The sequence below is a fragment of the Cupressus sempervirens genome, chromosome 3 (genome assembly GCF_028749045.1).
Source record: "Cupressus sempervirens isolate cs-2001-9-10 chromosome 3, ASM2874904v1, whole genome shotgun sequence".
In the NCBI taxonomy this organism is placed as follows: Eukaryota; Viridiplantae; Streptophyta; class Pinopsida; order Cupressales; family Cupressaceae; genus Cupressus; species Cupressus sempervirens.
The window spans coordinates 690,395,935-690,410,112 of NC_143120.1; the positions used below are offsets into that span (position 1 = coordinate 690,395,935).

A 14,178-nucleotide genomic window follows, 5' to 3' on the forward strand; every position below is an offset into this window, starting at 1 on the left:
AATCAACCTTAATAATCTTCTTATGTTTTTAAAACATTTTTTAGTGTGGCTTGGGTGTTTAGTTTACTAGCTTCCATTTAATTAAAAGTCAAAAATTCAATTATGTGCTTATACAATGGATTGTGCTTGTTACGTTTGATATTTTTTTGATGGAGGTCCTCTAAGAAATCTGTTTACCTAGCCAACATGAGAGCATAAATCTTAAGGCTGAACTAAGGGGTATCCATTCCACCAAAATAGTCTGCGACTGGATCTTAGACCCCATCCATTTTCCTCCAAGGAGCTTTACACTTACACTAATCAAGATTTTTTCTTTTTATCTGCTCTACAAACATCTTTCTCCATAAGTATTCTTCTTTGAACTTCTTCATTTATTCACATTTCACTTAATTTAGATTACATCATATATTAAAAGAGATTTTAAAAAAATTAATGTAAGTCATTCTTTTAGTATTGATGATGAAGAAAATAGATTTTGCTCTAGATAAAAATTTAAAATATAAGAAATTTCTTAATATATGTTTATTTAATAATTATTAAACTGCAGAGATACAATAACTATTTGTAGATACTATACATATCATATATAGAATTGCCCTTTATCTTTAATTTAATCTGTTAAAAATACATGTTGGTGGGATGGGTGCTTTTTCAATTTCAAGGCGAATTATTCCTGTCAATGAAGGGTATTTAAGACCCCAACGAAGCGCACTTTTGATCCACACCTCTGTTCGCCTGGGTTTCTTTAGGGATTTAATGCTCGACAGAGGAATGATTTTTTTTCATTCTGCGGCCGAAGTTGGTTGAGATCAACGATATTGACCCATGCTGCCTATTTAGAGGCTCATTTGTAAACTGGGCTCTTGTTCACTGCGAAAGAGGGGCGGGAAATCTGATTGTTTTCTTCATTGACAAACAATGGAGTCTGCGGAGGATAAAATATCTCCAGAGAAGAAGAAAAGAAGAATGAAGACTTGTTCCCAGGTTGAGGGGCTGGAGAATTTCTATGCAAAAAATAAATATCCTTCAGAAGTGATGAGAATACAACTATCCATACATTTGGGATTGTCTGAGCAGCAGGTAGTGTCATGTTTCGGTCATAGAAGGTTGAAGGATAAAAGACTTATGAAGGAAGAAGCTTCAGATAATGGAAGACAAGATCCACGGAATGGCCGTGTACAAGATTATCCTTATGGAGGTAAAGAGGTTGATCATCAGAGCTATTTGACATTTAAGCAGTCCAGAAATCCACAGGCCATGAATGCTACGAATTGTCTTGGTGCTGTCCTGCCATCAGACCATGATTTATTTACTGTAGACCATGATAATATGCAACACACTTTTGCTAGATCCTCACAAGAGAGATCCTCGTTGCCCTTTGGAAATCGTAAAGAAATTGGGTTAACAAGATGTTTTTCACACAATGCCAACCGTTGTGGAATGGAAGGTATGAGGAAGAAAAGAGAGGGTTTTCAGATGAACCCACAATTACATGAAAATTATGAACATGTAGCCATTATAGCTGTTAAGAAACAACTGGGAGAGGAATACAGAGATGATGGTCCATCTCTAACTGTCGAATTTGACCTAATTCTCGTGGTGCATTTGATGCTCCAATTGGCCCTTACCACTGCGCTAAAAGTACTGATACCGATGATAACCAAAGAAGATTAAATATTTTGAAAAAACATAAAAGATATAATGTACCAGGGGGGTGATAGCTTTCATGTCCTTAACTTGAATTCTTCAGGTGAATCTCCAGCTTCTAAATTTTCTAGAAAAGGCTTTTCATCTCGCCACAGAAAAGATGAAAGAGATAATTGCACTATGCCTGGGAGAAGTGGAACCATGGACAAGGAAATGTGTATTTCTTACCCACATTGTGACATTGGTCCATATAACAATGTATCAGGAGTAAATGACATTGATCCATATTATAATGACATTAATCCATACTACAATGTATCCGGACTAAATGCAGCTGTTACAGCTGGTACCCCTCTTGCGCAAAGTGGTGATCTACCATAATCTCAAGTTGAAGATAACGAACATGAAAAAAATCAACATCAAAGAAAGCGTCCAGGAAGAAAAAAGAATCCAGAGAGAAGAGGAACGTGCACTGAAATCAAAACAAAAATTAGTGGAGAAGAAAGAGAAGAGGATCAAAATAGAAAAAGAAAAGGAGGAAAACAAAAGGAGGAGATAGGAGGCCAAGTGCCACGCAGCTGCTAAAAAAATGTCAATGGGAAAGAATCAAGCAGGAGATTGCAGTAAATTCCAGCTCATCTCTCGAGCGGTTTAAGGCAAAAATCTCCCTTCTATTTTTCAAATACTGCAAGGTGGTGCAAATTGTAAGGTTCTTTAAAACAAAATTAATTCAAGGAATGTTGCTACTGGATAGAAAGCTGAAATGAACTCTGTTTTCTTGCTCATTACTTAGAATTGGGTTGCAGGAAAAACTGTGGACCATATCGACCAAATTTTTAAAAATGAAATTGCTAAATTAAAATATCTTATGTATAGTATCCTTTTGTAAGGATTGCCAATTATATACATTTTATAATATTTGTCAATCGTTAGAACAATGTAGGAAATTTTATAGCTGGGTAAACCTAATGTAAAAAAAAATTGTAATATGTAATAATTTAATTTTAAAAATATGTGTATATGTATATATCTATATTATATGTACATAGGTATAAATATACATAAGATATATTTCATTATTTTAAGACTTATATGTCATTGAGTTACTATTTTCACAATTCCTTTTGGCATATATCAGAAAATAAATGATATGTGGTTGCTTCACATTCCCTCCATGCTTGTTACTTAGGTTTTTTGAAATTTGATGTTTTCTTTTCTTCTTTGATAACTTCTAAATTTCTACTTTGGCTTAACTTTTCTTTTTTCTTTATCAGAATCAAATATTTGGATTTGCATAATCAAGAGAAAATTTTAGTATGAAAAATCCTCCACTAGGATCTGCAATGTGGATTTTCTTGGTGAAGAACAAAGAGATTTTACTTCCCTATCTCTCATGGGTATTAAACTTAGGTGACAAAGCCCTTTTTTGGTAGGATTCTTTGAATGGTTTTCACCTTCTTCACTCACTTGAAAAATTTCCTATTGCTCAATTATCTTTGGAGAGGCTTTGGGGTGCTTAGGTTGATGATTATCTTTTTATCTCTGCCATAGAGGGTGGTATTAAGGCTAGAAGGAAATCCATACCAGATGTTGTGATCCCAATAGAGGAAATATCAGAATTGGTTAAAATCATTAATCGAAGGTCTATCTTTATTTCCAATGAATAAAATAATCTAATTTGATCATTCAACAAAAGCAATAAGTATTCAATCAAAGATGGCTATTCCTCCATAGTCAATAATATGTATACAACAAAGTCTAGGAAATTCTCCTTTTGTTGACATGATGCCATCCTCCCCAAGGCTGATGCATTTCTCTAGCTAGTGATTCATAAGTGTATTCTCACTAGGGATAGACTTCAAAGACTCGCTATCTCAGAAAGTTTTATGCTTGTCTTGTGTGGGAAAATTAGAGGAGATGTTGATCACCTCCTTCTCCCTTGTTAGTTTTCCCATGAACGTTGGGATAAAGTTATGGACAAACCTAGTTGACATGGTCCTATTCATAGATCCCTTCCTCACTAGCTAATTGGTTGGCCCCTATCACATAAGATTTTACTGCAATTTGGAGGGTTGTTCCTACTCTTGTAGTTTGGAGGATTCACTGGTAATGAAACAAGAGGATTTTCTTGAAAGAATCTTTAGATGTTGATGAAGTGTGTGTATTGATGGAAAATTCAATATTTGAGTATGTTAATTCTTATATCCTGGGGATAAAAAGTTTATCTTTCACATTCACTTCTTTGTTTTCTAAATTCCTTAATAACTGGAAACAAATTCATATCCTTTTCTAGGGAGTTTTGGTGGGTAATACATCCAAGAAAGATATCAAGTGGCAGCCACCTTCTAGATCTTTTGTTAAGCTTAATTTTGGTAGGGCCTCTAAGTGGAAAACAGGTGGAGTAGGAGTGGGTTGTGTTATCAAAAATCATTCTAGTAATATACTAAGGGTCTCTTATTCTAGAATCCTTAATGCTACCAATAACATTTCAAAGGCACACACTCTCTTGGAGGGTATCAAATTGTCTCTAGATATAGGCTTTAGGAAGTTGCATATTGAAGGTGATTCTATCTTCATCACATATGCTCTTTCTTCTTATACCATGGTGTCTAGTATAACATTAGAGAAGTTTAGAGGCTCCTATCAAATTTTCAGGAATACAAGTTATCCCATTGTTATGGAGAGGCAAATGGAACTACTAATCTTCTCACCAACTTGGGCATCAATTTGGAGTAGGAGTCTGTGGTGGTTGAAGGGCCTAATGTAGCTCACCTATTAGAATCTTTTTTCTCAACACCATTTCTAGCCTATTTTGTCTTCTAGCTGATCTAATTGACTACCTCAATCTGGCATTGCCTCTTTTGCTGCTATATGCTGGGCCACTTTCCCTTTTTTGTAATGTTCCCATTCTTTAATATAGTATACGTCTATAGACCTTTTTCTTAAAATAAATAAACACAATATTTGAGTTCAATTTTTCAAAAAGTTCCTCATTTACATCTAGCTCTTTATAGGAAAAACAAGCATGCAAAAGTTCCAGATATTGAATGTAATATCTAGATTTGAATGTACCTATAAAGATTGCCCCTACAAAACCAATGCCACATGAACAATCTCCATATAATAAGGAATATTCAACGAGAGTTAAAGTCATTTAAAAATTGACCAATCAACATTAGTTGATTAACTATTATTACTTTAACAAAAATGATACATATACTTATATGCTCAAATCTAACTGAAAACATAATTTCATTACAAGATTACCATTACCATATATGTTACCAGATGGTCCAATCATGAGGACCAAGTTGAAATGAGCTCTAGAATCTATCTAAGAACACAAGGGCAATAATATAGTATGTGTTCTTTACCACCTTACCATGAACTTGTTAAGCTTCCCTAGAGTCTTTCCTGACATGAAAGATACTCAGCTCGGCAATGAGATATTCTAAACAAGTAAAACTTAGAGAAGTAATAGAACTATGTGACTTAATGAGATTATTCTCTATAGCCATTCACTAAATCATCAACATTAATCAGAAACACCTATAGATCTCTTTCTGTCATGTTCAAATTTTCACTGTGCACTACCAACATATAGTCATACAATTAAAACAACATTGTTAATAATGATATTTCTTCAATCAAACCATAAGAAATAGATATTATCCCAGAACCAAGCAAAACATCATTGTAACTACTTCCCAATAGACATATTCCCATTATGAACTATGAATCCAAAGTCACGATAACAACAACCCATGGTTTCTAACATTACTTAATTGCAAGACTTCATATGATCATCATTATAAGGAGTTATTTGAATAATTATTTGTACACAATACACAATGACATAGTCATTATGGAATGTTATAGCATAGTAAAATATTGCTAATTAAATGCATCTCATCATACTTATAACTGCACTTTTCTCAATTATAATCTAAAGAAGCAATGTCACTTTTTAATCCAAGAGATATTTTTAAAACTTACCATAATTTTTATAAAAGGTTGTGACTAGTGAAACTTTACACATCACCAAGATTTCATAGCAATAAGATGGAAAATTCTATCAGACTCTAGGTGTCAATGGATTGAGTAAGTTTTAGTAGCAAAACCTATCTCAGGTAAGTTGAAGCATTTTAGTTTATATCTGATACACTGAAGCTTATTTAATCTCTAATATCAATCCATTTAATAGGTTGGTCACACTTCTTTATGACAATATTTGAACAGCAGCTAAGTTCTCACATACAAAAATGAAGAGAGACATTGTCCAAGATTTACTAACAAAACCCATTGATTAAGTTAAATTCAAAGTATTCAATAAAATTTTATTGAGTCTATTAGTTCTACCTTGATCTGAACTCCTCACTCTTTCTTTTCAAAGTTATCATGTCAAACAAGGCATGTAATGAAACTAAATTGACATGGATATTAACATTTCCAAACCTTCAGATGAATACTATAGACATACGACAGTTCAAGAAAGAAGACTATATCCCTTTGCAAATGACCAGACGTGGACACCTTAGACAAATTTTAAAACTTGAGAATACTACCTCAGCATAGCTCTTACCCTTGACCGAAAACTCAATACTGAACTCTCTTTAGGAATGCACAAACCCAAACTAGTCTTGGCACTTCTCTGAACATCAAGAAAAAATTTCCAATGACCTAGTATTTCTCCAAGAAACTCGTCACATAGAAGTGAATTCAACATATCCTGATTGCTATCCATTGAATTAATTATAATAAAAAATAAAAAGAACCCAACATCAAAATAACAACAAACTCAATGCAATCAATTTCTACAACCTATGAATACCCTTATATAGTCCTCTGGAGAATCTTTTATAAAAAGAATTGGGAATTTTCCAAAGCGAGCAAAAAAAATGAAAACCTACTTCAATACAATGAGTAACATGGCAAGGAAAAAGCTATCAACTAAGCACTTGCACTGGTCCACCACCGGACCAAGAGCACTACCATACCCACAAATTTGTTTGACTCCAAAATAGGGAAAGTGATGAAAACCTAGCCTAATGGCCTAACTTTTTTGAGTACAATGAGTAATATGACAAGAGAAAAGCTCTCAACATTTGGAATGCACTGCCTTCATGCTCATAGATTTACTATTCTCCAAAACAATCACAAAGGATATATCTTTAGAGTAGAGGGCTAGACAATTAATTTGCCCCTAGCACAATCCTAGCCTCATTATTTTTTCTAATGATAGAAAAGATGGAAAATTTGGTAAAATTGTGAAGCAATATAAAGGAAATAAGCAGTAAATGTAGGAAGGCAGGCATCCATAGTATTTCTAGAAATAAATAGAGTAGTGTGGAAGACTTATCTCAAAATTAAGCTGCATGTGAGCAAAACTGAATGATGAAGTTTGAAGATTCTAACCTTGCCAATGGTAGGGTTGAGTAATGTGTCTTGTCTTCAAGCAGTCTAACTGCCATTAAGCATTATCAATTGATAGAGTTGTTGCCTTCTAGATTGTAGATTGGTCCCTCCCAGCCAAATTAAGCCATAGAAAGCTAACTCTAGAAAAAGTCTCCTCCTTCTAACATCAATAATACCCATTGCTTGTACTCGTCTCTCCATTACAAATTTTTATTCTACAATCATTGTTTGTTTACATTACACTTAGCTTTCTAATTGTTTCTTTTTTCAATCAAATTTGTAACTCTTTTTGTAAAACCTCAAGTCATCACTTATAACAAATTTGTTATGATATTTTATTGCATTCTAATTAAGTAAAATATTTTATTACTTTAATCTAAGTAACAATTAAATATCAAATATTTAGTGTCTCATTAAGTGGGTTGTGACATCCTCCCCTCCTTAATAATGCATCATCCTTGATGCTAGGTCAATATGAACAAATACAATCAATGAACAATCAAGTAAATAATTTGAATTTAGTCAAACATTCATTGTTCAATGTTCTACACTAGACATGGACTCCTATTGAGATTCTGTCATAATCAACAAGATTGTCTAACATTTCATATGACTGAATTCTAATACAATCACCACACACAAACACTCATAAGACACTATTTTTCAACCCAAATTTAAACACTTAGTTGAAGCAATCAATTCTAGAAAAAAAGTAATACACATTGTATATAAGCACATGTATAATAATCATTTCAAGAACCTTTTTCTATGTGAGGGTGTGAATTTCATTACCATTCTATAGTTATACAAGGTTAGACTACCTCTCTTCGACAATATTCCCCCTTTCTTATAATGTGTCATTCCCTCTATTGTATTACAAGAACAACACAAAAGTATTAGTCTATCATTTTCATAAACCAAATCAAATATCATAAGCAACATCTACTCAAATATTTCCTTATTTCTATGATTCTCAAAATTCAAATAGCATATTACCTTAAAATTTTACAATATCACACACATACCTGTGCTTACTTCTCATACCTTAGGACACATGGATTTGACCCTGCTAGTAGGTACTTCATATCAAGTATTAGGAGTCAACATTTTTCCTTTAAATTTACAACTTCTTACTCATCTTTTCATCACATCTTGAGCATGAATAACATAAATAATCAACCATACATACCATATGTACCATCTAATATGTGGTGCTCACTAAGTGAGCACTCAACCACATCAATAGATTAGTGCCCATGAAACATAATCAAGTAATGCAGTCCCATTACATCTAATTCAGCATGAAATATAATGATATGCACATATAACATCATCAATGTAATAATTAACATCTAATCGTCATTATGCATCTAAATGCTTGCTAAAGTTGACATACCACACAATTACATCATATAGCTCCATATAATTAACTAGTATGAGAGAAATTTTTTAAAAAAAATCTATGATATAAATTCACACAATCATATGTGTCAAGTAACATTCACCCAAGTTCTACATCAATAGATAATTTTACCAAATTCCACATACACATGTCGACCAAAGGGTCTCAGTTGAGTGCATAATAGTTGAGTCTATGTCAAACACCATATTGACTAGGAGTCAAATAGATAAATCAAGATGACTAAATTGGTGATCATTATTCATTGACCAAATTGACTAAATAAAAGGAGTCACAACTTTCTATAAAGTAGACATCACATGCATGGTGGATATTCACATATACATAACACCGATGCAAATATTAACAAAATAGATAAAAGAGGAATCTATACATACCCTTTTCCATTCTCATGAGGAGACCACATATCCATACACTTTTAATATAGGCTAAAAGTCAAGTCAGGTTAGCCAGAAATTGACTACACATAGTTTTGTTCAACAGTTAGAAGCTATATCTTCCAATTAATTATGCAACTTCATTCTAGTTTTCCATATCACATGTCAAAATGATAGGTATAATAAGAATTACATTTTACAAATCAATTATTGACCATATTGTTGAGTACAACATAACATAACATGAATATTCCATACATGAATATATGGAATAAGTTGACCTACATGTCAAACGATATTTCATCATATGTAAGAACCATGTCCTACTAAACAATTCCCACATTATCAATTGTAAGGATACATAAAGTAATCAAGTGAAAGCCTAGTTTCAATAGTCAACGACTAGTTCATTCACCAAGTTCACAAGTTATCAAATGATTATTCATTTAAGAATGTAACACATGAAATTATCCAAGGATGTTGACCTACACATCATCCATGAATTAAATGTATGATTCAATAAACACATGAAGCAAAATTTAAAGCATCATATCTCAATGGGCATCATAGAAAATTGCAACCGACACGTCAAACATAGAACAATAAGCACATCATACAAGTGCAATTTCATCTACCATATGATTAAGACCATTAATGAAATCATCTAGGTATTCTCATCAATCACCTGCAAGATTAGTAAATCCATTTTTTTATCAATTTAGTGACATTAGGCCCTCTAGCTCATTGTGTCACCATACTGTGCTTAACCAACATATAAGAACATGTTGTGATGTATGACCTTAATGCCATTAAATGATCACATAAAAATATGGTTTAAGGTGTTTTAACCTTGACAACCATAGAGTGAAACTGCCCCCTAGGATTCTTCCTGACACTAAGAATTTCTTGACCCTAGCACGAGAATCTTGGCTTACTGGAACAACATGGATCGGATGGATCAGGTGCGACCATGAAAAACACTACATTGTAACCATGTGCCTAGTAGCCTTATTACAAAATGTAGCAAGGAATAAGAAAAATAAACTACAGATCTACACATATGTAGTAAAACCAAATAAGCATAACCATATACATATATGCATTATCTAGAAAACAAAAGGCTTGGCCAAACACTTTATAAAGCTAGATTTATTGGTAGAAGAAACAAGAACAACATGTAACCATTCTATAGAACTAATAGATAGAGACACTAAATGTGAAGTATCCATCTATCTTCATGATAATTGCTACATTACACGCAACCATGAAGAATAGTACACATCTCAATGCTGCTCTAAAACAAGATGTTCAACAAATTTTGATTTATCACATATATGATTGTTCGTTCACATATAAGAGTGGCATGTTCTTCACAATCTACTCCCTTATACATCCTATCAATGCTCCACAATGAACATCATAGATAACATCACTTCCATATCAGAGGACTAGCATCATAAAAAAAATCCATACACCCTAGCCACCTCAAGATCAAAGAGATCTTGAAAACAAGATTAATAATTCTCAAGTCAAAGTCCAAAAAGGAGATACGAAACTAGAATAAAAGTGAACAAGAGTCACAATAAAAAGGTCACATAAGAAATTGGTGGCTTGGTGGTCATAAAGAGCATGAAATTTTAAGCTAGTCCTTCATCACATCTAGGTTGATGAAACCAAACATAAGAAAATGAAAGCCCAATTCACTTAAAGCACAATGACTCTCACTAGTCACCAAGAGGGAGTAGATGCTTAATGACAACTTGTGTCCAAGGGTTGCTAAGAACATAGCCAAACTTTGCATGCATCACATGCAATTTATCTTGATAATCACACATTTCTAAGTGCAAAATGAAACATGCAATACTTTTGCAAATGAAATCCATGTTCTTCTTACTTTCCATATTAGGATAATCAATGAACCTCATGAATCTAGCATAAAATAGAAATAAATTCTTCATCACATGTCCATCACATGTCATTTACATAATAAAAAGGCATTTTTCATTGCTATCACAAGCCAAATCTTCATTTGGTAGGCTCTCAGAGCCTAGTGCAAAATTCAATTATCCTTTGACTATCTCAATAGTTCAATTTTAATACTCCAATATGCACATTATACCATCACATGGTTTAAAGTAAATATAATCATAAACATATGTGGTACACAATTTACTAGTCATTCCATAAACTTTCTGTTTCTTTTATGGAATGTAATTTTAACTCAAAATTATGACACGCATAAGGAACTTAATATTCTACTATGTCGAAATTAACCATAACTGAGAGACACAACATGCAACCCAATCTCATCAACTCATACAACATAAAGTAAACAATTTGACTTATAGTTGTATATCTAGTATAGTGAACTCAAGGCCCAAGTGTGGAACTAAGAGCTCTGATACCATATGTAAAGACTGCCCCTACAAAACCAATGCCACATCAACAATCTCCATATAATGCGAAATATTCAACTAGAGTCAAATTTATTTGAAAATTGACTAGTCAACATTAGTTGATTAACTATTATTAGTTTAAGAAAAATGATACATATACCTATAAGCTCAAATCTAACAGAAACCATAATTTCATTACTGGATACTAGTTACGAGATGGTCCAATCATGATGACCAAGTTAAAATGAGCTCAAGAACCTATATAAGAAGACAAGGGCACAAATATTATAGGAGTCCTTTACCACCCTACCACGAAGTAGTTAAGCTTCCCTGAAATCTTTCCTGACATGAAAATTACCCAACTCGACAATGAGATAGTCTAAACAAGTAAAACTTAGAGAAGTAATGAAACTATGTGGCCTAATGAGATTATTCTCTATAGCCATTCACTAAATCATCAACACTACTCAAAAACAGCTACAAATCTCTTTTTTTCATGTTCAAATTTCCACTATGCACTACCAACATATAGGCATACAATTAAAACAATATTTTTAATAATAATATTTCTACAATCAAACCATAAGAAATAGATATTATCCCAAAACCAAGCAGAACATCATTGTAATTATTTCCTAATGGACATATTCCCATCATGAACTATGAATCCACAGCCATGATAACAACAACTCATGCTTTCTAAAATTATTTAATTGCAAGACTTCATATGATCATCATTATCAATAGTTATTTGAATAATTGTTTGTATACAATGAACAATGACACACTCACTATGGAATGTTATAGCACAATAAAATATTGCTAATGAAACATATCTCATCTTTACTTATGACTACACTTTTCTCAATAATAATCTAAAGAAGCAATGTCACTTTTTAATTCAAGAGATGTTTTCAAAACTTAACATAATTCCTATAAAACATTCTCACAAGTAAAACTTTACACATCTCCAAGATTTGATAGCAATAAGATGGAAAATTCTACCAGACTCTAGATACACATCACCAAGATTTGATAGCAATAAGATGGAAAATTCTACCAGACTCTAGATGTCAATGGATTGAGTAAGATTTAGCAAAAAAACCTATCGTAGTTAAGTTGAAGCATTTTAGTTTATATTTGATACACTAAAGCTTATTTAATCTCTAATATCAACCCATTTAATAGGTTGATCATACTTCTTTATGACAAGATCTAAATAGTAGCTAAGTTCTCACATAGAAAAGGAAGAGGGACATTATCCAATATTTACTAGCAAAACCCATTGATCAAGTTAAATTCAAAGTATTCAATAAAGTTTTATTGAGTTTGTTAGTTCTACCTTGATTTGAACTCTTCACTCTTGCTATTCAATGTTATCATGTCAAAAAAGGGCATGTAATGAAATCAAGTTGACAAGGATATTAACATTTCCAAACCTTCAGATGAATATTATAGACATATGATAGTTCAAAAAAGAAGAATACATCGCTCTACAAATGACCAGACACAGATGCCATAGATAGAATTTAAAACTTGAGAATACTACCTCAACATAGATCTTACCCTTGACTGAAAACTCAATATCAAAGTCTCTTTAGAAATGCACAAAACCAAACTGGTTTTGGCACTTCTCTAAATAGCAAGCCAATGTCTACATACTAAATTGACTTTATTACAACAATGAATTTCCGATAACCTTCCTAGAATTTCTCCAAGAAGCTTGACACACATAAGTGAATTTAACATATCCCCGTTGCTAACCATCAAATTGATTATAATAAAAAAATAAAATAGCATAAAATCAAAATAACAACAAACTCAACCCAATGGATTTCTGGAACCTACAAGTACCCTTATATAGTCCTTTGGACAATCTTTTATAAAAAGAATCGGGATTTTTGCAAAGTGGGCAAAAACCATGAAAAGCTACTTCAATACAATGAGTAAAATGGCAAGGAAAAAGTTATCAACTAAGCATTTGCATTGCACCACCACCACACCAAGAGCACTACCATACCCACAAATTTGTCTTATTCCAAATTGGGTAGGTGATGAAAACCTGGCCTAATGGCCTAACATTTTTCAGCACAATGAGTAATATGATGAGAGAAAAGCTCTCAAAATTTACAATGCACTACCTCCATGCTCACATATTTTCTATTCTCCAAAAAAATTGTGAAAGATATACATTTAGAGTAGAGGATTGGTATCACAAGCCAAATCTTCATTTGGTGGGCTCAAGGAGCCTAGTGCAAAAGTCAGTCATCCTTTGACTGTCTCAATAGTTCAATTTTAATACTCCAATACACACATTATACCATCACATGGTTTAACACAAATATAATCATAAACATATGAAGTATGCAATTTACCAATCAACCTAGTTAAATTAAGCATATTTTTCTTGTGAGATAAGGATTCCATTGTGCATTTGTTTTACTTCTATGCCTAGAAAATACTTCAAGAGACCTAGATTTGTCATTTCGAATTCATTCTTCATGGCCTCTTTGAATTCACCAAATAGGAAATTATCCTTTCCAGTGAATATTAAGTTATCTATATACAAGACAACAATCAACGCATTACCATTTGTTGCCTTGATGTAAAGTGTGGGCTCACCATTGCCTTTGTTAAAGCCATTACTCATCAAATATGAATCAATCCTATTATACCATGCCCATGGAACTTGCTTGAGCTCATAAAGATCTCTCTTCAATATATGCACTTTGTATTCTTCACCTATAACTTCATAACTTAGTGGCTGCTCCACATACACTTCTTCCTTCAATACACCATTCAAGAAGGTGGACTTCACATCCATTTGATATACCTTCGATTTGTGTTCGGCTACAATTGCTATGATAACATGCACAGTTTTCATTCTTGCAATCAATGCATATGTGTCATCATAATATCTGTC

General features: G+C 32.9%; 1 protein-coding gene across 1 annotated transcript; it reads left to right on the forward strand.

Moving 5' to 3' along the window:
- Positions 1-918: 918 nt before the first annotated feature.
- LOC149568613 (homeobox-DDT domain protein RLT1-like) lies at positions 919-1,674 on the forward strand. The gene has a single exon (XM_089816752.1). The coding sequence runs from the start codon at positions 919-921 to the stop codon at positions 1,672-1,674; it is 756 nt and encodes a 251-aa protein (XP_089672878.1).
- Positions 1,675-14,178: the final 12,504 nt, after the last annotated feature.

Bases quoted from the DNA above. Each gene is read 5' to 3' on its own strand.
- LOC149568613 (XM_089816752.1), top strand. From the start codon at position 919: ATGGAGTCTGCGGAGGATAAAATATCTCCAGAGAAGAAGAAAAGAAGA.